This window comes from Kwoniella mangroviensis, assembly GCF_000507465.2.
Source record: "Kwoniella mangroviensis CBS 8507 chromosome 1 map unlocalized Ctg01, whole genome shotgun sequence".
In the NCBI taxonomy this organism is placed as follows: Eukaryota; Fungi; Basidiomycota; class Tremellomycetes; order Tremellales; family Cryptococcaceae; genus Kwoniella; species Kwoniella mangrovensis.
Genome location: NW_027062533.1, coordinates 10,890,930 through 10,914,390, shown reverse-complemented (window position 1 = coordinate 10,914,390; position 23,461 = coordinate 10,890,930). Strand labels below are relative to the sequence as shown.

The following is a 23,461-nucleotide window of genomic DNA, read 5'->3' as shown; positions in this document are numbered from 1 at the left end:
TATTCGTTGATTATATATACCCAGCTCTCTATTTCCCTTTTTGTACTCTTCTTTGCGAGTGAATTATCTTTCTAATCCGAGAAGTAGGGCAAGATGTAGGCAAACTTCTTTCGAGCAGCTTCAGGTTGTGACTGGATCAAATGAGACTCATACGCGTCAGCACCAGTCTTGTTAAAGTTTCGTTTCAGGTCCTATAACAGGGAAGGTAGATAACAAGCATTAATGGGATGAGTATGAGTATTGTCGAATAAAATATAGATAATTGGTCGATAAAAATTGAAGAAAAGGGTGGGGAAAGAGTAACGAGATTTAGGAATGTTATATACAGAAGAAAATGACAGACAACTCACCTCGACACGAGTGATACAAGCGTATTTCATCGATCCTTTAATCTCGTTCAACAACTTGCCTTCAGCAACTACATCATGGACGTCTTGTAATAAGCCTGCAGCGACGGCTCGAGAGTTACCAGCGTTGGTGTGAAGGGTTTTGATGACTTCTTCGACTGTTACGGGAGCTTCACCGACTCTCCAGGCATCGAAATCGGTAGAAGTACAGATAAGGGTGTAGCTGTGGGAGAAGGTCCGTTAGTATAGGTAACATAGTTAATCGTCATCATGCTGACTCGTGAAGGTTTCACTTGATGGCCTAAATTCGTTGACCTGGCATGGCCAGATGAAAAGGAGGAAGATACAGTGTGCAGTCGAGTAGATAAATCACAACACTCACTCAAGTTCACACTCCCTAGCTAATTTCGCTTCAGGAATGACAGACATGTTGATGATATCACCACCCCATTGTCTGTACATCAATGATTCTGCTCGAGTGGAAAAAGCGGGACCTATCACGATTCCGAGGATTATGAGCATACGTTCACGAGGGATAGCAATTGAAATCCCAGTGGACTCACCTTCCATACATACAACGGTCTTACCGGTATGTACCTTTACATCACCCTCCTGTTCACTCAAGATCTTCTGTACTTTCGGAGCAACAAATTCGCTCAATTTCTTTGAAAAGGGTTCACCGAACATTGAGTGGACGACCACACCCTCTCCTCTAAAGTATGTATCTTCCCTTATACCCTTGGTTCTATCTATGATTTGATCGGGGATGATGAAATGTCCAGGAGCGATTTCTTCCCTTAATGAACCAACAGCTGAGAAAGCGATGATGGCCTCACATCCGATATGCTTCAATGCTGCTATGTTCGCTCGTGCGGGTACCTCGGATGGTGTGATGGTGTGATGAGCACCGTGTCTGGATATGAATGCGATGAGATCACCTGAAGGAAGAGAGGAGATGGTGATAGGTGAAGAGGGTTTGCCCCATGGTGTGGTGATATCGAGTTTTTTGCTGCAAGTTGCGACATAGATAGGTTAATTGTCGGTATGGTCAAAATGATATTATGTGATAGGCTATAGATTTTGATGACCGAAGAAATTTCAAGGAGCAGAGTACTCACACTACAGTCAGATTATCTAGGTGGTACAAACCTGAACCACCAATACATCCAACGAGGACTGAAAGGCAGACAAAGTCAGCTAAAGTGATTCGAATACTCAATGGGTCTTACTCGTATGCTTGACCCACCTTTTTCGTTAGCTTCCAATTGACCGAACGACATTCTGGTATATCTCGATATGATGTGAGGTAAGTTTACACGACGAACAAGAGAAGTAAGCATATGAAGTGGAAGAGAGGGTATAAATAGGAATGAAAAAAAAAGTTGATCGATAAACTGGGATGGCAGTTGAAATGTCGTGCTGGGCGAGTGGTGCCTGGATTCGATTGTGTTACAAGGATGACCGAAGGACATCTCATCGCACTTCGCAACACACGTTCATGCATCCTGCTTTTCTCCCTGTTGAGAGATCTGTGGACCAACCCCCTCAAGTGTATGTCTATCCAACAATGTCACGAAATCACCATACCTTCGTTCAAGCCAGCGCTAGCGCAAGCAGTTTCATTGATCGATCAATTGCATCGGACCTCGGAAGCACCTCAAAAAGCGATGAATACAAGCTTTACGGATGCAGACGTGGATGGATGAGTAGAAGTGCACTGCAATCAGTCCTTCCTTTGATACAGGATGATCACCGAAACCGATAGTCCAACAAACCCAAAAAAGGGATTAATCATTCATACTATCCATGATCGAAAGTGATAGTGATTAGCTCCATATGTTGATAAAGGAAGTTTTTCTATTTACCATGAATATGAGAGCTTGGCTGATTTTGTGAAAGACGAGGAAGAAGAGATTATGAAAGAGCATTTATTGACCATTTCGAAAGCATAACTAAATGACATTGCAATCTACTCATTCACGAGTAATCAAACTCGATTCGACCTCATTTGTATCGCCAGGTTGACTTTCTGACATATTGAAGCTGCGACAAGCTATCCGTAGTGATCACCGATATATTTAAGATACCATGGCTCCATCCCAGACACCTTATGCCGTCACTCCTGCCCAGTCCCACCTTTATTTAGACCAGACAGTCCTCTCAAATGCCATTGCACAGCTGATTGACGAGATGAACGAAGATCTCACTAGACGAGCAAGGATATATGATCTAGGAATTTTGTCGAGTACGTGTATTCTGTATATCACAGTATATTGAGCTTTGCTGACACGTGTGGGTGCAGTTGGAATAGCAATTGGTCTGATACTTTACTCATTGGTGCATGATTTGATCATATATACTCGAGAACCCGATTCAACGGCCCAAATAACGGACTCTAAGGATCAGGATGAGCAGAGTGAGATTCAGTGTATGTATAGGGCGAAGCGAAGTGGGAGAGAGACGAAAGAAATAGATGAGAAGGTCTGAGGCAATTTTAGACCCATAATGATGTGAATTTACTGTCAACTCCTATCTGTGCGTACACGTATTGCATAGAAAAGTCAACAGTCATGGTCACTCATGCATGTATGCATATACAAGGGCCCAATAGGAGCTATCGCAAACCTGATCCTGAAGTGACCATGTCCAGAAGATGTTCTTACAACGATCTTCCATCTCAGTTAGCCTTCGACGCTGCATCTCTCTTCATCCTTTTCACAGCCTTGGCTTTATTTATAGCCTGTCTCTCACCGAACCCTGAATCGTGCATTTCCTACACATACCAATCCACCATCAGTCTCTCATATCCAGACTAGCACGATCTTCGTACTGGGTAGGAGTGCGTGGGAAGAAGGTTAAAAGTATATTTGAATGACTCACCATCGTAGCCATCCGTCTAGCCAACGCAACTTTATTCATACTTTCCAAGACCGTATCTTCAGGTAATGTCAACTCTTGTAATTTCACTTTAACATCATCCTCAATCATCTTGACCAACTCTACATCTCGTTCGGTAATCACCGTGATGGCCACACCACCTCTTCCTGCTCTTGCGGTTCTTCCTACTCGGTGTATATAATCGTCTGACCTTCTTGGACAGTCCCAATTAACCACCATAGCCACTTCAGGTATATCCAACCCTCTCGATCCTACGTCAGTCGTCACTAAAACCTTCACTTCCTGAGCTCGGAATCGAGCCAGGGAGAGCAATCTTTGAGGTTGGCTAAGATGAGAATGTAGAGCCACAGAAGGTATTTCTAGCTGGTTGAGAAGTAAATGTAACAAGTGTGCTGTAGCACATCGTTGAGTGAATATGATTGTCGAAGGTATATTTTCATTTTCATCTTCATCATCCATGATTTTCACATGTTTGTTCTTTTTACCCTTTTTACGTTTTTCTTCTGAATCTTGAGACTTATTCTTCTTTGGATCAACACGTAAGGCAATATCGATATCTTCAGGTGGATGTTGCAAAAGGTAAAGTAAATATGGATCACGTATCTGTGAGGGTATAAACAAGTATTTCTGCTTCAATCGAGATACCGTCAAAGTACTACATGTACACAGAATGCATGTTAGCTATCCGCCCTACACCTGTATACTGAAGTGATTAGGAGCTCACTCTGATTCCACTCGATACACGAAAGGTTTCTCTTTCCCCGGTGCAGGAGATTTATTGGCCAGTTCCATTATCGCTTCGCTGACCGTCGCGGTGAACAGACAGGTCTGACGTTTGGGCGGTATCTGGGAGAAGAGGTATGCTAATTCGGGGGCGAATGTTGGTGTGAGGAGTCTATCGGCTTCATCAAGTACCTGCAATACAATTATAAGCTGGATGCTCCGCCAGAACGATATGCAACGTGCGACGTGCGACGTGCGACGTGTAGCTTACCAAGGTTTTCACTCTACTCAATTTCCCTTGACTCATACCATCACTTCTCAATAAATCACATAATCGTCCGGGTGTTGCTACAATGATCTGTGGACGAGCTTCGAGTTGCTGTGCTTGAGTCATCATGTCCATACCTCCCACTATCGTAGCCGTCGTGAGTCCAAGAGGTTTACCGACGACTAAGAACTGTTCGGACAACTGATATGCCAACTCTCTAGAGTATGAATCAGCATACAATACATGCATATATACAGCAATAAAATATGACTCACCTGGTAGGAGTCAGAACAACAGCCCAGACACCAAATGGATCTCTTGCTATCCTCTCCACTATCGGCAAAGCAAATGCCATGGTTTTACCACTACCTGTTTTAGCACCTCCAATGCAGTCTCTCCCTAATCTTGGATGTCAGTTCGAGACCTGGTACGATGCTTGGACAAAGATCTCACCTGATAATATAGGTCCCACACAAGCCGCCTGAATCTCCGTTGGCTTATGAATATTTATCGATCCCAACGCTGTGATAAGTGGCTGGGATAAACCCAGAGATGCGAAAGTGGTGTCTGAAGAAGGTTTAGGATTGGCTGTGAAAGCTGCTGAGGGATCTATCGTGCTCTTCTGCGGGGTCTTGTGACCGTTGACAGCTGTGGAAATTCTGGAAGATAGGTTGATACGTGATGTCGAAGCTGTATTACTGGTTTGTATAGGTAGATCTTCATCGCTTCCTCCTTCGTCTCCATCATCTTCCGAGTCACGACTACGTTTCAGCCCTCTTTTCGAGTTGATATCGGTATTACTCGATGATGCTTCACTTCCCTCATCTTCGCTGCTGTGGGCTTCGACCTCATCCTCGGAGTCCTCTTCCGAATCAGCTTCGGACCCTGCATCTTCTTCCTCGTCTCCATCCTCATCTTCCGAGAGCACCTCCTTCGCTTTTCCTTTTTGAGCAGCCATCATAGCTTTCAAGACTTCATTCTGGTCCAATATAAGTCCTGTAGCTTCCTGATCGCCATTCAATCTCTGGCTTGTAGCCTTCTTCGTGGCTGTCATATTCGAATCCCTTGTATGGATGAGGTATAGAGGTGTTTCACAGATACATGATGAATCTATTTTACATTTTGTTTTTGTTTTTGCCGCCTGATGCACCTGAAAAATCTTCGAATGTGGATGTGGGGCACCTCGCAACGGATGAAATCCAAATTGATCCCGTTGTCATGATTCAAGATTCATGATTCATGATCCCGGCTTCCGGTTACTGACTGGTCTTGTGGACGAGCAAAGTGTTTTTCAGTGACGTTGACGTCGACTGAGATGATGACGATGACCAATTCATATTCGTAAACAGAAGAAGAGATCCTCTAATTCATTCTCTCATACATAGCCCCAAGAACCCGAACATGAAGGCCAATATAATATAGATTCCAATTACCCATCATGGCACCGGCAGCATCGATACCACAGTCGGGATCGTCTGATCAACCCCAACCGGTGATCCTCCAATCATCAGATCTGGTTGCATCTCTTCCTGCTCCCTTTCTTCGTCTGCTCGTCCTATTCGCTCGACCGATATCTTTCTTTAGATCATTGCTGGAAGTGCTTCTATGGAGGAGCGGGAGGAGAGTACAGAGCTGGATGGTAGTGGGTGCTTGGTGGGCATTATGTCTTGGATCAAGCCATGCGTTTAGGTAAGCCAAAACCTTCGTCTTTCTAATCGTTTCATGAAAGACTAAAATGTGTTTTGTCGTAGGTATCTCCTCCCAGCATTGCTATGCATACCTTTCATACCTCTATCCTCTCTCCGACTGAAATCGCCTTCCAAACAACCAGTAAAGAACACTTCAGTCGAACCTTCAACCTCTGAAACCCTTCTTACAACATTATCAGATATCAATGCTATTTACGCACTCCTCCCTCCATCTCCCTTGCCTCAAGCTACCGCAGCATATGATCGCTTCCATCAACTGGGTCCTATACGCTTATTCCGCGGTCTATTAGTTATTTGGATAACGTGGATCATCATAGGTCAAATAATAGGATTTTCAACCCTGTTAGGTATAATAGGATCGATATTCTTATTGTTACCTTCGCCACCTTTATCTCATCTATTCAACCTCCTCTCAAAATCATTGTTCGTTCGGAGATCTCTGGCGTTGGCATTCTTATTTACTTTTGGGTCACCTCCTGAATCGTCTTATCGATTTTCCATATCGCATTTCTCACCTTGGGGATGGTTCAAGTCGAAATGGACAACATCCAGGAGACCCTCTTTGGCTTTCTCTTTCAGGCCTAAGATGTCAACGTCAAAGATCCCACCTGGATCAGCTATAGATGATTCTCCTGAGACTGAAGGCGATGATAAGGAGAAGAAAGTCGAACAACCTATATACTTCAGATTTGAATTACATGAGAATCAAAGATGGTGGATGGGATTGGATTGGACTTCAGCATTGTTACCTCAAGAGAGACCTTCATGGTGCGATAATCACTTGCAACCTGTTTCGCCCCCTCAATCATTCACCCTTCCTCCTCCCACTTCTATAGTCGTTCCCAGCCCTACAGAGGGTAATCCGAAGGGCAAAGTATTAAGGACATCAAGTTGGAAATGGTTAGATGATGATTGGACAATCGTTAAACAAGGTCCAGGAATATCCTCGACGATGAATACTGCACCTTCACCTACTATACCTCAACATGATGATCATGGATTTAGTGTCCCTTCCCAAGGTCAAAATCAAGACGGTAAATCAACAAGCGGAAGTAGACCTACATCTCTTGTATCCACCTCACCCCCGAAAACGGGATTAGAGGAAACACTATCACCAGGTGCGAGAGCACAATCAATTGCCGAACAGGCATTTACGAAAGGTCTTGAAAGACTTAAAGCTCGTACGGCATCTGTCGCATTGTCCTCTGGTGCCACTGCAGGGCTCACGCAAGGTACTAGTGCAAATTCCAGCTCACCGAGAAAAACTTCCGATACTTCCAATCTCAACTTCAGACAGAGAACGATGTCTCAGACGAGTGATGATTCGCATCATACGGATATTGATTCACATGGAAATGTCAATGTCCAGATGCCCTTACCTGGAGAGGTGATTGTGGAGAAGGACGATGCGACGGATAATGATGGGTGGGTGTATGGTGATAACAAATGGGAGAATATGGGTCCGAAAGGTGGTTTAGGCAAGGTCAGTTTAGTCGCACATTTTGTGAACATTATAGCAAAACGAAAGATCGGACGATGCTAATCATTTTCCTTTTCTGTAATTTTTGGTTGATATAGTTTACGAGAAGACGACGATGGACACGTCGAGCGATATTGATCGAAACTGTGATCAATTTGAAGTCTACCAATGAGGACGAACCGACCATAATCGTATCTCCCTCTGGGACAAATACTCCCCAGGCTGGAGAACCAACAGGAACAGCGACAGTTACGACGACACCTATGAAATCTAAGCCTGCACCAGCAGTGGCGATAATACCTGCTAAATCGAATGAACCTGGTAATTCAGTCGGTATGAATAGAGTAGGATCAAAAGATTCAAAGAAGAGCGATAATACTACGACAGGTACACAAGAGGTACCTGCCACTGTGACTGCTACTGGAATCACGAGTGGGACGGCAAGTAGGGATGACGTATTGAGATCGAGGTTGAAGAAAGCTATGGGATCTGTTGGTGGATAGGTTGTTAGTATGGTACCGTAATCTGTCGAGTTAGTGTCATCGGTGTGAAGTAGTATAATGCACCATGTATGTCATGTCATGTCATGTCGTGTACTATCATGGTTAGCCTGATGCACTGTAGGCAGTACATTTTCATTGTCATATGCTCCACTCGATCGAAAGCTGGAGGTTCCACGAATGTTTTACATACAGTATCAAGTATAAAATACATGTTTCACAAGTATATAATTCATAATCCAATTCAATAAAGATGAAATACATGAATTTGATAAAGCTAAAATACTCGTTCATAAGCATTATCTTCTGACTCTCTTATCTGTATGATTATCTCCTTCCTCACTCTTCCCTTCAATGTCACTTCCCATAGCATATAGATCTTCATAAGTGATAATCTTCCTCTTCTTTCTGTTCATCGTACGATTCGAACCCCCATTCGTATCATATCTGTATTGCTCTTCAATGATGATCCGTCGAATCTCAGCCGTACTAATTCTCTTTATATTCTCCAGACCTTCATCGTCATCAATATACTTCATCAAACCATCTTGGTTCCGTGTATGATTTGGGGTGGCCTGACATTCATCCAACGTCCAGAAATTCCTAGCGAACAGTAAAGCCTGTTTTTTTCGCCCATCCTTTAAACCCTTCTCCGTCCCTCGCCCTTCTTCTTCTTCTACTGTTATAGTGATCCTCATCAATCTGATCATCCCACCTGATCGTATAGAGCAAGATTGTAAGTATGATCCATCTCTGGGGCATCCTCCTCGTCGAATTCTTCATGATCTCCATAACCCTTTCTAAAGAATCGAGCAAGTGACGATCACAAGTATGGATAAGTACCCAAAGTACATCCGGTGGTCTCAATTTTTCACAACTTAATCGACCTTCTGGTCGTTTCTCGTCTGCAAGGGAGTAAATATCATCATACATTTGTAAAAGTATAGTCAAACATCTTGAGATAGCTTCGTCAAGTAATCAAGGATCATGTACCCATTCGAATGATCTTCTCGTACCGATTACAAAAGATAACTCGGCCAATGCCGAGAAGAATTGAGGAGAAGGTGAGAATAAGCCGCATATTCGAGATAGACACCGTACGATTGATGTGTGCAAGGGAGAAAAGACTAGGAGTGACATGAACTATAGTATCCATAACCCAACAAAATAGTTAATTAGCTTCACTCTACTTGTGGTCTGTGGCTTTGTGTTGAAAGTCGAAAGTCGAAAGTGCCACCTTCCAACTTACTCGCTTCATGTATCGTATTTGTTGTTTTAAATCAACGATTTCACTGTGAATTTCTTGCTCACATTCCCTGATAGTATCATCCAAAGAGGGAAGGTGCCTTTTGTGAGTGTCAGGAGGTAAGATGGAACCAGGAAGTGAAGACTTCCAATGGTCTATATAAATTGCTTATGAGCTGGAAGGAATATTTCTTTTCCTTTCAAGAAGTTTGAAAGTGGCTGCCTAGTACACCGTAATTCAACTTCGCCTTCGCCTTCGTTAGCTTTTAAGTTTTCAAGATTGTATGTTCCTGTTGGAGTATTGTCTTCGAAATTGGTATGGCTGTTAGGCGGTTTCCAACTGTCTATTTTTCTGATACCTAATGATTCTATCGATTGTGTGTGCGGTCTCTCAGTAATATCCGATTCAGAAAAAGATATCTCTGAAGACCCAATAGAGGGACAGACTCTGAAAAATATTTCTTGTGATGCTTTTGAGGCAGGTGGAAGGTATATGGTTGGTTTTACTAAATCGAAATGAGATCTGAGGGATATACTTGATCTTTCACTTTCAAATTGGGAGTCATAACGTGTCTGATGAGATATAGGGGATTGAGCTTATTGGGATCTTTCCCCAGGTCGATATGACATCTTCAGTGCCATCTTTTTGTTTCGAGGTCTCGCAAGATACTGAACAAGAGAAGAAGAAAGACGAGCTATGGTACAAGTTGCCTGCTTGATATGGAGTTTCGAATCAAGAGATGCGATACCTCTACGGGTAATGCAGAGATGTGGTGAAGTGTGTGTGTGAGTGCTTGATGCCACTGTAGATAATTGATCAACATGTCTCACTCATCCTCTGAATTATTGCTAACCAAAACCAGACTATCATTGATCTCTTGCTTTAGCCTTACTCTTCCATCTTGTTCATACTGAGAGTAGAAAATAAAAAAGCGTACAGTCAACATTCATATCTCTACTTTCACGTTCGACTGTAAGTTTCTACCACTTCTCAGATCAAAACCAAAGTACCCGTCATTAAGCTCACGTCATGCTGAGCTGACGAGAGGTGGGTGAATCAATATCGTTTTCCTCTTCAACCTCTGGGATTGACTATTTCCTCTAGCTACCGTATGTCACTAGCAGTTGGAATATCTTCAACATTCTTTTTCTCTCGCTTCGACGTCAAAAGACAAGATGATAATTCCATTGGACCCGCCCGAGGCATTCTACGACCTCTTCGAGCCATTCCCTCTCAACCTACCTGCGATGCCATCGACTGCCTCCAGACTCAGCACAATTCCTCGAGGTCTGTGCTCCCCCACCACTTCACAGATGTTATTCCATATCGGTCCACCTACTACACCTACAAATACCCTTCCCAAACGACCAGTCTTACGAAAATCAGCAACCAGAAGATTGAAAGCCATCTGTCAAAGAAGCAATGCTACTCCATACAACAATCCAAACTTTTCTTCAACTGCCAGACTCACAAACCAGAAGGAGATGGAGAGGAACTTACCAGAAGATCCGTGGGCACCTAGAAAGCACCTCAAGCCAGAGCAGGAAGTGGTAGAGATGGAAGACAAAATTCAAGAAGTATTGGAAATCTCTCTGACTGACCGATCAGTGAGTGATCATCGGCTGAAACATCGATTGCGAAGAGGGACAGCTGATCAGAGATACTCTATATTCATGGCAGGGTTCGACCTCACGAGTCCAGCCTACCTCGCACATCTTACAACTCACTAGGTCTCTATCCAAATTATGCGGTACATTCTCACCTTCAACTCTTTTTCACACCGCTCTGAAAGAAATCGCTTTGGACGTAGGTATGAAAGATCATTATCCATGGTATAACTACACCATTAGCTTAGACGATGTCTTCACCAAAGCGCTCGAAAAGCTCTTGGAACCTTATGATGATGTTCAGAATGTTTCGAGGTACTATCATCGAATTATGAATGATCAAACACTTATGGGGAAGTATAATCCGCCTGATGTACTCTGGGTTTTAGTACAAACTGCAGATCAACCCATTTTAGATAGTCTATATCGAATCATCAAAAAGAGGTTAGATAGATGTAGTAATACCCAACGGGGAATAGTCTTGGTACTTTTGTTGAAGAAAGTGCAAGAAACTAGATGGAGGAAGTTCAAAGGTTGGAAATCGTTTGCTGAATCTGTAGGATTGATGTACGTTCAGAATGGATGTGTGATAGATGATAGTATGGGTATACCCAAGCTTAGTGCGGATGATATTAGATTGGTCATCGGGGTGGGAGGTTATGGGAAGAGGAGAAGAGAGGATTATGAGTTGGAGATGGACGAGGAGACAGGAAGGAATAAGAGGAAGAGGTTAGGAAGTCAATGGAATGCGGTGTCTTTTGAGATATGAATTAGTCATTCTTCTGATCTCACCCGTTTGGCTTTTGTTAAAAATGTTCAGTCTGTGGTAGAACGACGGAGAGGAGTAATCGTAGGAGTGTGTGTAATACGTTCTTCACCACGAATGAGATGAATTCAGCCCGACTCTTTTTTTTTTTCCTTTCCGCTACTGTATATTCCTCTTCGTCAAAGTTTGTAGCATTGTTCTTCTTCTTTCTTCTGGTTTTTTCGATTGTCAATAGTGTGTATAGGTGAAAGATTGTATGCACAGGGTCCATGTCCAACAGTAGGTCTCATCAGCATATCAGCGTATCATGGTGTCAGCTTGACGCACGGACCGCCATGAGATGGTATATCGATCAAACCACGCGTGTGATTTGCACACAACATCTCGATCCACCTTGTCATCTTATAAATCTCCCAATCAATCTCACAACCGCTGTACATATCAGACTCGACTTGACTCACATATTCGACACACTTCTCTGACGATATCCCGCGCACATGTCACCCGAACCACCGCCCGAATTGATTTTCAAACGATACCCCACACCCATCCTCAAGAAATCCTCACCACTAAATCCTAATCCCAGTCCCACATCGATCTCTGACCCCTCAGTAGAAGCCTTTTTGATAACCACTTTGGATTCCCTCAGACCCCCAATCATCTCGCTCGATACCTTTGCCCCAACAATGATCCAAGCTTTTCCTATACCTAACATCAGTATCATACCACCTTCTCCACCTGCTGTTCCCCCTGACCCTTCTTCGGCATTACCTTCCAATGTTCCTAGTCCATTCATGAGAGAATGGTTAGATACCCAACAATCAGAATACGATTATGATGATGAAATACCCTCTCCTCCACTCCCACCACAGAATCAGTCAGGTGGAGAGAGTGATTCGTTGGTCAGACATTTACAGAGGGGTCGACCGGTCGATTGTCCAGAAGATCTACTGTCCGACAATTTTGCCACCGAAAGAAATCACGGAATTTCTGGATCGAGACGGGGTGAGAGTATGGGCCGGACGAGTTCGCTCGATGTGTACGAGAGGATTGGTATACCGTCTCAAAGATCTAATTCAGCACCGCCTAGGATGGGAAATCATTTCCTCAAAAGTGGATCTGTACCTAGAGGACATAATCACGTTAGCTCGATTTCAAGAGATCAATCTCGAGCGACATCCCCAAGCACTGCTCGGTCGACTCCTTCGATCTCTACAGGTTCTTCTACTCCCGAAAGACGACCAATCAGCCAAGAGGAGGTTATCGAGGGTATACTAGCCGAGAAAGAGTACTTGAAATCGGTACTCGACGAATCCTTGGCTGAGAATCGGATGTTGCAGCGAAGATGGGATAAGCTAAACGAGGTGAATAGAGTGATTCTGTTCTTCTCTTGTAGGACTGTAAGCTGAACAAGTTTTGGTATTGACATAGCACGCCGACTATATGTCGTGTTCGATCGATTACCACGAACTCTCCCTATCTCTTCTCTCCTTATGCGCATGTCATCCCGACCCTTCACCAATGGGAATTTTCGGCCCTTTTGACGGTCCAGCAGAATTCAAACAGGCCATATTCGACCTCGCCTCCACAGTCGGTTCGCCATACCCCAGAATGAATTCTTTAAAAAGCGACATAGTTTTCAAAGAGATTTTCTCACGGGCATTACAAGTTTTATTGTTCGATTACAATCAACAACCTCACGAACCTTCAAGTGAGGATGATCTACAGTGGTACACTCCCCCCGACGTACTTTGGCTATTCCTCCATACAGCTCATGAAATACTGTTAAGTCATTTAAGGGAGATTATAAGAATATTGAAGGATTCATGTAAGAATAGTATCAGTGTTAGATCGATAGTTCTGGAGTTGATGCTGGATAGCATTAGCGAAGATAAATTGGAAAAGAGGAGGAGAGAAGAAGGTACATGGAGAATATGGAGTGTAAGACAGAGAGTGAATTTTGAAAACAATAATAGGAAGTTGATGGATCATGAGTCGACTTGTATAGACAGGAAAGGAAAGGGAAAAGGAAGAGGAAAAGACGAGAATGAGAGTGGTGGGGATATAAGGGATGATTTGACTAGAGTATCATGGGAGGAAATTCATAGAACTGTTGTTGTATTGAAGAATGAGGGAGAGGGAGACGAAGATGATCAAGTGTTTTGATAACTGAAGTAGTATGTTCCCAGGTAAGGTGGGGGGACAGTCTTTTGTAAAAGTTATAATTTGTTACTTTTGTTATCCTCGTGTAGCTGTATCCTACAATCGATATGCATAATCAGCGTTATCTGGCAATCATCTTTGTTGTGCGATTGATATCTGCGATATCTAGCTTGTTGATGGGCTCCGTGAATTTCGGGGGCATGTCAACGACCCCCCATCGAAGGGGTGATAGCTAACGACGGGTGGTTGTGTATGACAAGCATGCGATTTGAGTTGAACATGATGAACCACTCGAAGACGTTTGGATGTTTTGAATATAACTTGTTAACCCAATCCGGTCACCAAGGATACCACCGGGAATATACCCGGTCTAACCCGATTGATCACTTTCCTATTGTTCCCAAAAGCAAGACCCAAAAGATGACCCTGCGTTTCAGCCTAAGCTTCTCATCTTTTTAACCCTTTGTGCCCTGTTGGACCTCGTACCTATGTGTGGATTGACCTGTTGATCCGTTGATGCAAAGATGAGAAGACGGGTATGAGACATGAGGCATCTGTGCTGTCGTCAGAATTTCCATTGTTCGACACCTGCAGTCTTACACTGGTGTAAGAGGCTTCTCACATCGTCTTGATGTAGGTTATCGAATAGATAGATGGCTTTCCTCCCAATACTGCTGTTACAGCAAAGATGTAAAAAGCTTAATCCTCTAAATACCCTGAAAGTGGTACCTTTTGTCGGAGTACACCAACTTAAAATCCCTCACCTGCGTCTTGCACATGCAACTGAACCTGCACCTGGATTGGGTGATGAGAACATCCATCCGTTAACAACGAACGCTACGGTACGACGGTGACTTTCATGTAGATCATCGGATTCCAAGGAAACCCCATACAGTACATAGCTCACTCACATTTCTTATTGTTCTCTTTGATCCAAACACGAAAAAGGTTTTGTAAAGAGTAATGTTCGACGCTGGCATCATTACCATTGACAGTATCTGAATAACGTGAATGATCTCGTATCAATTCTGCAAAATCGCGACTCTTGTCATTGGTATTTAACATACAAAGACAACGACGAACCACTTCATCTGCAAGCTGAAACGAAAGCGACGCATTGTGCCCTCCCACTCATCAACCCTTTCAAACCCCTTTTGCGTTTCATCAAAATCCACTAAACGGTCCTAGCTCTGGTAATTCCCATTGTGTACAACATCAACCAACAGACACTGCACAGTACAGACGCATGATTGTCTGGTACCGGGGGGCGTACCAAGCACAAACCACGATTAGTTCGGTTGAGTTATATAGATCCTTGACAACGATCATACACCACACATCACACACATAGATACAGTTACGTAGGCTCAAGCGCATCAATACCATACCATACGATTCACAGGATATATCAATCAACTCTCCCTCTCTTCCAACTCTACCTCGATAACGTACCCTACCCTACCTTACCAAGAAAGACTTCACCTGATCATCCATCAGCGGATCAGTCAATCAATCCAGTACCTAGTACCTCGTAACTCGTGACTGGTTCCTACGCTCAAGCTCTACCAGAACAGAAGAATCCTCCAGCACAGTCCTCCTTATAGAAGAGAGAATAATACGGCGATTGACATAGGAAGTAGCAGGATCAGAGATCAGATATCAGATTCATTGGCGCCTGAAGATCAATTCCCACATACCCTCACACACACACACAATCAACCGTTGGATGGAAAAGAAGAACGGATACGGTAATTGATCTTTACACCGAGTGAGTGTTGAATTGTGATTGATAGGTGAAAGGCAATCTGCGTGACCTCAGTTTAAAGTAGCCCTTTGATTGTCCCCTTTCATCACCCACACCTTAATTACTTTCACTTTTGCCTTTTCTTTTCCTCATACACTGTGTTCTTACCTCACTTCACACTTTATCACACACCCGCTTTAAACGGATCCCATACCGTGGTACGCCTCATATCGTAGGTTAACATGCTCCGTGCGGTGATCTCGGTTTGATCATACAGAAAGACAGAGTGTCAAATATACATAAAATCGTACTAGGCTGACATATGTACATTCCCCCTCCTCATTTTTAGTTCAATTTCTATAACGTTATAACTCGCACAGTCTTTTATTGTTCTCAACTTATCCCATCAATCGAATCGTATCCTCATTCCATATAATCCGCAACCTATCATATCACCTCGATATATATATATATATCTACACATTCATTATCAATCAATCCCTTCCAATAGAAATAGAATATTCAGATCAAGATGGGTTGTACTCAATCGACAGAGGATGCAGCCGCCAAAGCTCGTGAGTGTCATGTATTTCTGCTGTATCGCTACGCAGTCAGTCATACGTTCTGAACGGATGTTAACTGAACTGGGGGTCATCTCTCGTAGGAAGCGCCGAGATTGACGAACAGCTCAAGAGGGATCGAGCCAATCTTCGAAATGAGATTAAAATGCTATTGCTAGGTGCGGGTGAATCGGGTAAATCAACGGTCTTGAAGCAGATGAGATTGATCTACAACAAGTGAGTTGGTGGGATCACTCTCCTCCCAAATAGCAATGAGAAGCGTGGATGCTGATGATGGATAAACAGACCATACGACGTAGAAGAGAGAGACAGTTATAGGGAGATTGTTTATTCCAATACTGTTCAATCGATGAGGTGCGTTACATCGTTATTTATCATCTGTATTGCCACCGGGCTACACATCATCTGGCGAGAGATATCGTAGCTAACCGTGATTGTGTTCTAACCCGTAGAGTACTCCTTGAAGGAGTAGCATTAATGGAGATACCTGTCAACCCATCCAACCAACCTCGATGGGATGTAATCATGACTGCTCCAGCGCAGATCGAGGGGGATGTATTCCCTCCTAAATTGGCTGATGCGGTGGCGGGACTATGGAGAGACCAAGGTGTTCAACAGGCCTTTGAAAGAAGGAATGAATTGCAATTGAATGATTCCGCTCCTTAGTAAGTCAATCCATCAGCCTACAAGAAGATGCGATATTGACTTCTCTGCTTGCGGTCTGATTTAGCTACTTTGACGCTATATCGCGAATCAGTCAACAAGATTATATGCCCACGGACCAAGATATCCTACGAGCGAGAGTCAAGACAACGGGTATCACGTATGTTGTATTTTACACTTCCTTCCATTGATCTATACTGATTACGTTTGATATTGTTGTAAAACAGTGAAACTCATTTCAAGATTGGCGAACTCACCTACAAACTGTTTGATGTTGGTGGTCAACGATCTGAAAGAAGGAAATGGTTAAACATCTTTGATTCGGTAACTGCTTTGGTATTCTTGATTGCTATTTCAGAATGTAAGCTTGTTTCATAAAGTGAAGTGTATCAAAGAAGCTTATTGATGAATATCTCTATAACGATAGATGACCAGAAATTATACGAAGATGAGACTGTTAATCGAATGCAAGAAGCTATGACTTTGTTCGAGTCGGTTGCCAATTCGAGGTAAGTTGGTCTCCCCCTCTGGATTTTGCATAATTGTCCAAATGAGCAATCATTGCTGACTTGTGTGTAACCCGATCGTTAGATGGTTCACCAAGACATCCATCATATTATTCTTAAACAAGATTGATCTCTTCCGAGCCAAATTGTCTGTATCGCCTTTGCAAAATACTTTCCCCGAATATAGAGGAGGAGCCAATTACGATGCTGCTTGTGCTTTCTTGCTGGAGAAGTTTGTGGGACTGAATAAGAACCCTTCGAAATCCATCTATGCAGTGAGTATAATCTATGATAGTACGTGAGAATCAGGTGCTGATGATGGCTTCTGACGGTGGTAAATAGCACTATACAGACGCAACAGATACTAAAGCCTTATCATTCGTTATCTCAGCTATCAAGTGAGTTTCTCTATTTTATCCTTCTTATCTTACAGGGTTTGATAAACGATGGCTAATATGAGATCGACGTACGTAGTGATGTGATAATTCAAGTCAATTTACGAGATTGTGGTTTGTTATAGATTAGATAGGACAAGAAGACTTTGGTTTATTGTTACCATCTTCCATATCCATGTCATATCATATTATACTCTTGTCATGTGAGATATTCAAATCCATCACCTCAGTTCTTCCGACATAGATTTACTTTTATCCTGCTCTTGTAATTATAATAATACAGGTATGATTGATCTATATGTACCAGACTTGCATCAGATATTTCTGTTTGTTTTTCCGTTTATTCGATGATTTCTTGCCTTGAGGTGCTAGAGGAGGATGGAAAGAATATCACGTTTTTTTTTGGGGGAATGTTGCTTGAGAGATATTAACTCACCAAAGAGATCTATACATGCATAAACATTTAGAAATGTCATTTAGCTTTGTCGTAGTAGTCTCAAGATCTCTACGATAAGCTGTTGGAGTAAGTGATTCGATACAGTATCTCCGTCGGAAATGATTCTCAACGTAAAAAGATCGTCATCGATCGCATCTCCCCTCTTCTTCTCCTGTTTTTTGTCGATCGTTTCGACGATAGAAGGGAAAAGTACTTATATTTATCGATACATGCTCATCAAAGATGCTTAAAGCATTAGGACTGCTGGGTCAATGTGAATACGAATATAAAAGGTATCATCTGGATCTCCTCATTGGACTCCTGCTACAACAAAGCTCACAACCTCAACTGGAATTGGAATCAGACGGAGAAGGATCATCAGTGACCAGTTCGATACCTACTTCATTTTCAAGTTCAAGCCGTGTCTCACCGATCTCGACAGACAGTGATATAGAGGAACTGAAAGCTAAACAGAATACATCACCTTATTTCAATAAATCGGGAGATATGAAAACTAGAAGTCAAAATGAAAGCCAACACCTCCCCAGGGGGATGATCACTCCTCATACCACGCCAATCATCTCAACCCGATCCAGCAAACGCAAAGGAAAGGGAAAAGAAACATCTGCAGCTGGAAGAAAGGACAAAGGAAATGGGCTTAGACCACCTACACCGGAGAGTATACCCAGTAAGAAGCGTAAGAGAGTAACGAAAGAAGTGAGGGTGGAGATCCCTTCGAAAGTGGAAGTGGAGCTAAAAACATCGAAGCGAAAGAAGAAGAAGAAGAAGAAGAAAGAGAAAGATGAGACGGACTTGAAAGGTACTGCCAAATTAGATAATGAAGAAGACAGGGAGGAAGAGGTGATGGTTGAGTCTGAAAGAGGGGTGGTAGAGCATATCGGGAAGATACATTTGATACAAGGTGAGTTATAGAGTGATCGATTATGATCATGATCACGATCATGATCATCATTTGGGAAAACAAAACATACACAAGCTATACACTCTTTTTCAATTTCAATTATCTCACTTGATCATTTTCAAATCAAATCTGAATTATCGAGCTGATGAGTTTGATCTCTTAGAGAAACTACGATACAACCCTTGGAAGATGTTAATCGCTACATCTCTTTTAAACAAGACTTCCGGTCGGGCTGTTAAACCCATCTTAGAAGAATTGCTGGACAGGTATCCCACTCCGCAGAACCTGGCTGAAGGTTAGTCTGAGTCCGATGGAAGTATCCCTCAGAACAAACTCAACATCACCTCGGGGTGATGATGATTATGAAATGAGAGTCACTGACTCTTCTCTGCTCATTTTGATATAACTCAGCTTCCATATCCGATTTAGCTCAATTACTCTACCCCTTGGGACTATACAATCAACGCGCCTCATCGCTTGTAAGGTTCTCAAGACAATACCTTGATTTAGGATGGCCTTTATTTCCTATCACCTCCATACCGATATATACGGAGGATATACCGCCGTTGAACAAAATCAACACCAAAACAGGACGAGAAACCAACTTGATTGACAATTTAAATTTAGACTTGGATTTGGATGTGAAAGTGTTTCATGGATCGGGGATATACGCTTCAGATAGTTTTCGGATATTCAGTCAATTCCATTCTGGACAGGGTGCTCCGTCACAGGAATCCAAATGGATAAGTAAAGTCGAGAGAGCAAAGGATAGGATGAGGAACGAAGGAGGATGGAATGGGAGTGTGGATATGTTGAGTGATTATTTAAGTGATGATGATGAGCCAGAGAAAGAAGAAGAAGAACAAGACCAAGAAGAATGGAGGAAAGTCGTTCCACTTGGTAAGTCACATTGTATTGTCGCCTCTCACTCTAATATCAGGTGAATCGCTGATATCGCCCTGTGTTACTGTAGATAAGGAATTGAGAAGATATCTTGTAAGTCCAACGATAACCTTCATATGTACCTGGTCTGCGCTAGTATGCAAAACTTCGGCATAAGAATCAGAAAAGCTGACTTTTTATCTCATTGAACACGTAGATATGGAGATGGGGTATAGAGGGTATCATCTACGATATACATACCGGACCTAGAATTGTCAAACAAAGAGATAAGAGGAGACTGAAGTATCTATTGAAGGAGAACGACCTGGAAAATTCTTGAGTGAACATGATGCGACGGAAGATGCTGGCGGGCCTTATGATTGTATCAAAATAGTCATTCTCTTGGGCATTCGTGAGTGAAGTCGCGGACCTATCTGTCGTTGAATATAACATACATAATTTTGACATGATATACTGATATAATAGGAATAGACCTCAATGATATTCTTGTTGTACACTATTCTACACACTACATTACGACATGATATGAATAAATGATGAAATCGATATCCCTACAACCAATCATACTCTCACACACGTTCAGAAGATAGACATGCCACGAAACGACTTTGTGGGATGTCGCGATATACACTACAAATACAAAATATAGACAAAATGGTGTTGTGATCGACAGATGTGGTGACTTGATATCTCACAATTACTGTATCTGTTATGGAAGGAAGAATGAAAGATACAAAACCATTTGTTGGGTTGTTCATCTATTCTTCTGACTTCACTTTCTCAAGAACTTTATCTTGTATATGTGTGAGTACGTGGTAGCGATCTTAGCTAAAGTTAGGGGACATTCCGAAACATCTTTCGAACATTCCTAAGAGCTTGTTCAGTACGAGTTGATCATCTTCATCTGCTGGAGTGGGGTTAATGTGAGCATGGTGAACGAAGTATGGTTGATGGTACGTCTTGCGTGTGATAGTTTGAGCCAGAACAGAAATAGCGCCTTCTTACGGTAAGGTCAGTATTGGAGGGTAAGTAGCGTCGAGCGATAAGAGTAAGTAATTAGAGATCAAATATCAGTACTCCCTCATTCAGTCAGTGATGAAGGCTAACCTGATGCGATATCTACAGCATTGAAGCAGTCTTGTCAGCGATGATCACCCTAGTCTCGATTAGTTTGTTCGCTCACGGAACAAATCCCAATAAGCTGGACTACCTTTCCCACTCAGCTTGCTCATGATTGACATGAGTGCGTAGAAAGGTCCATGACGTGATTTGACAAAGCGCGAAGCGGGTGTAGGAGGACCCAAAGCCATATGACACAGATTTAGGAGAGAGTGGAGCTCTTGAGGTGTATGTGGTCGAAGCTATCCCCACTCCCTTCGTCAGAACGCTAATCGTAACGGGTGAAGCGAGTGACCTACTTCTGTAACAAGCTCAATGTGAGAGACGATTGTAATCGTAACAGGTCTTTTCTTTCCTCCTGTCAATGGTCCACCGGGCATATGGTTGTTTTGACGAGTTTGAAGGATATGTTTCGCAGCGTCAAGCGATGCTACCTCGATGTACTATACAAACACGGAAACAAGTTCAGTGTATGTCTAGATAGTCCTCACTCACCAGATAATCCTTTGTTTTACCGTCGTATCGGTTGAGAGGGATGTGAATGGCTTGAGGAACTTGTTCGGACAAGGTATTCGGTGGCAAGAACCCTTCAACTATCTCCGGAGTCATATCCTGTGAAGGAGTTTAGTTAGCACAGAGCTTTTACTGGATGATGAGAACTTTCGGTACTTGCCCAAGCGATATTGTCAATTCTCATAACAACTGAATTTTCGACGTTCTCTGCCACAGGTATGTTGTATCTGCTGAAGCGACCGTCACAATAGTCGAGGTGACCACAAGAGTCGACGTATGAGATGTTCTTGACACGCTCGAAAGTCGTAAGATTGGTGGTACAGGCTACACATTGCGAGTGCGCTCGATCGGGCGAGACGGCAGAGATAGTTGAAGAAAAACATGAAGAACAGGTGATATGCTAGGTGATAAGCGGCGGTGTATCAGATGGAGATCTGATTAACAGGGAGATGGTTATCCGAGAACTTACCCCACAAGGTATCATCTTTTTCGCCTTTTTGTACTCCACATCCTTACCACATGCACTGCACTGAAGCTTTTTATCCTTTACCCCATCTGATTCAGAGATGATGACTTGTTCATCCCGAGAAGTCTCAGTTGTTACCCCCTCTGTTAGTCTTAAGTCTATATCCAGAGACGATACTAAATTGAAGAGCCGTCCAGGTGCACTGAGACTGGAAGGTGAGTGAGGGATGGGTAGCGTACTGGAAGTATTGAAAGGAGTGCTAGGCGTAGATACCGATAGAATGATAGAGAGGTCAGGCGATTTACTTGCTATTCTCTTTCTCGCTATAAAAGGTGTGGATGGAGGAGTGGGGGGTAGGAATAAAGCTGGTTGACCAAACAATACAGACTATTCCTAAGTCAGCTGTAACATTCGCTTCCAGGAAACTCGCTTAGCTGACTTACGAGATCATGTGAGTTGAATACCATCCTCGGAGCAGCTTGAGAAACCTCGGGAGTGATGATCACCGGACTTGGACTATCGTATCCATCGCTCGAACTCTCTCCTGACCAGGAGCCGAAGTCTTCAAACACTGAACCATACTCTTCGTAAGCTATTTGTGGATCCGAAAAGTCCAGCCAGTCTATGGGCTCGGGCGACGGTGTGAATGCTCGGTCGGACGCTGAAGCGATCGGAGGAGGTCTACGTGGAGTAGGAGTGGGCGAGACAGTCTTTGACCGGATGTGTACACCTCTACCGAAGCTTTGAGATGAGGAGTGGGTGTGTTCATTGGAACTCTCATCGGAAGAGAAAAGGTCTAATTGCTGGTACGAGTGCGGTCCCATCACGATGGTCATGGAAGGCTTCTTCTTGATCGGAGGCTGTAAGGTCACGGAATCAATCTCAACCATACAGGATCTGGATGATGAGTGGATACCGATATCAAGAATACAGATACGATCGGCTCCGAGACGAAAAGAGAAAGCGCACATACCTGTTTCTTGGCCGATACAGGTATCTTTGTCGTACTTTCCTTTTGCGTAGGCGATGCAGGCGGAGCATCAGGAGGCGTCGAAGGTCGTTTCGAGATGACCGAATCGATTTCTACGACTTTAGGAGGGGAGAAGATGATGACTTGATTCCTCAACACTCTGGGAGGTGAAGAAGGGGCTGGTATGGTCATGGTGGGAAAGGAAATGACATATGTAAATGGTACAGTGATTCTGTAGAGCGTCGAGGGCTGAAACAAGCAATCCAGCCAAGTCATCTGCCCCTTGGTCAGAGGCTGAAGATGACTGTCACAGGGCTAAACGACGATAGAATGGTAAGAAAGAAGAAGAGAAGAAAGATAGAGAGGATATCTGAATCAGTTTGACCTCTTTTCAAGTTTTCCAAAGAGGGGTGGACATGGGAGGTGGAGGTCAAAGCGATGTGATGTTCCACGTGGTACCCTTATGTGACCGCATGATATGGCATCTGAGCAAAATGTCCTTTGATTCGGTCAACTCCGCTCTCCTCTCCGCTGTC

At 43.2% G+C, this 23,461-nt stretch overlaps 8 protein-coding genes across 8 annotated transcripts; 5 read left to right on the top strand and 3 right to left on the bottom strand.

Moving 5' to 3' along the window:
• Positions 1-71: 71 nt before the first annotated feature.
• Positions 72-1,627, bottom strand: I203_104144 (S-methyl-5'-thioadenosine phosphorylase; the record flags this gene model as incomplete). Its single annotated transcript, XM_065517474.1, has 6 exons — positions 72-131; positions 351-570; positions 730-841; positions 911-1,356; positions 1,466-1,523; positions 1,594-1,627. 6 exons carry the CDS (start codon positions 1,625-1,627, stop codon positions 72-74), a joined length of 930 nt encoding a protein of 309 aa, XP_065374292.1.
• A 1,397-nt stretch (positions 1,628-3,024) lies between these two features.
• Positions 3,025-5,290, bottom strand: I203_104143 (ATP-dependent RNA helicase DBP8; the record flags this gene model as incomplete). The annotated part of the gene is made up of 6 exons (XM_019144264.1): positions 3,025-3,120; positions 3,228-3,900; positions 3,970-4,160; positions 4,240-4,453; positions 4,512-4,635; positions 4,690-5,290. The coding sequence occupies 6 exons, from the start codon at positions 5,288-5,290 to the stop codon at positions 3,025-3,027; spliced, it is 1,899 nt and encodes a 632-aa protein (XP_019007313.1).
• Positions 5,291-5,674: 384 nt separating this feature from the next.
• Positions 5,675-7,928, top strand: I203_104142 (uncharacterized protein; the record flags this gene model as incomplete). The annotated part of the gene is made up of 3 exons (XM_019144265.1): positions 5,675-5,925; positions 5,988-7,428; positions 7,524-7,928. The coding sequence occupies 3 exons, from the start codon at positions 5,675-5,677 to the stop codon at positions 7,926-7,928; spliced, it is 2,097 nt and encodes a 698-aa protein (XP_019007314.1).
• A 2,418-nt stretch (positions 7,929-10,346) lies between these two features.
• On the top strand, positions 10,347-11,547 carry I203_104141 (uncharacterized protein; the record flags this gene model as incomplete). Its single annotated transcript, XM_019144267.1, has 2 exons — positions 10,347-10,778; positions 10,852-11,547. 2 exons carry the CDS (start codon positions 10,347-10,349, stop codon positions 11,545-11,547), a joined length of 1,128 nt encoding a protein of 375 aa, XP_019007316.1.
• Positions 11,548-12,041: 494 nt separating this feature from the next.
• On the top strand, positions 12,042-13,710 carry I203_104140 (uncharacterized protein; the record flags this gene model as incomplete). Its single annotated transcript, XM_019144268.1, has 2 exons — positions 12,042-12,908; positions 12,976-13,710. 2 exons carry the CDS (start codon positions 12,042-12,044, stop codon positions 13,708-13,710), a joined length of 1,602 nt encoding a protein of 533 aa, XP_019007317.1.
• Positions 13,711-15,983: 2,273 nt separating this feature from the next.
• On the top strand, positions 15,984-17,721 carry I203_104139 (uncharacterized protein; the record flags this gene model as incomplete). The annotated part of the gene is made up of 10 exons (XM_019144269.1): positions 15,984-16,026; positions 16,116-16,248; positions 16,318-16,386; positions 16,485-16,697; positions 16,763-16,855; positions 16,923-17,056; positions 17,123-17,204; positions 17,287-17,476; positions 17,544-17,599; positions 17,676-17,721. 10 exons carry the CDS (start codon positions 15,984-15,986, stop codon positions 17,719-17,721), a joined length of 1,059 nt encoding a protein of 352 aa, XP_019007318.1.
• Positions 17,722-18,275: 554 nt separating this feature from the next.
• On the top strand, positions 18,276-20,176 carry I203_104138 (uncharacterized protein; the record flags this gene model as incomplete). The annotated part of the gene is made up of 5 exons (XM_019144270.1): positions 18,276-18,954; positions 19,118-19,249; positions 19,366-19,854; positions 19,928-19,950; positions 20,054-20,176. 5 exons carry the CDS (start codon positions 18,276-18,278, stop codon positions 20,174-20,176), a joined length of 1,446 nt encoding a protein of 481 aa, XP_019007319.1.
• An 847-nt stretch (positions 20,177-21,023) lies between these two features.
• I203_104137 (uncharacterized protein) lies at positions 21,024-23,117 on the bottom strand (the record flags this gene model as incomplete). The annotated part of the gene is made up of 7 exons (XM_065517473.1): positions 21,024-21,218; positions 21,276-21,419; positions 21,472-21,588; positions 21,650-21,889; positions 21,959-22,342; positions 22,399-22,815; positions 22,929-23,117. 7 exons carry the CDS (start codon positions 23,115-23,117, stop codon positions 21,024-21,026), a joined length of 1,686 nt encoding a protein of 561 aa, XP_065374291.1.
• Between the last annotated feature and the right edge of the window lie 344 nt (positions 23,118-23,461).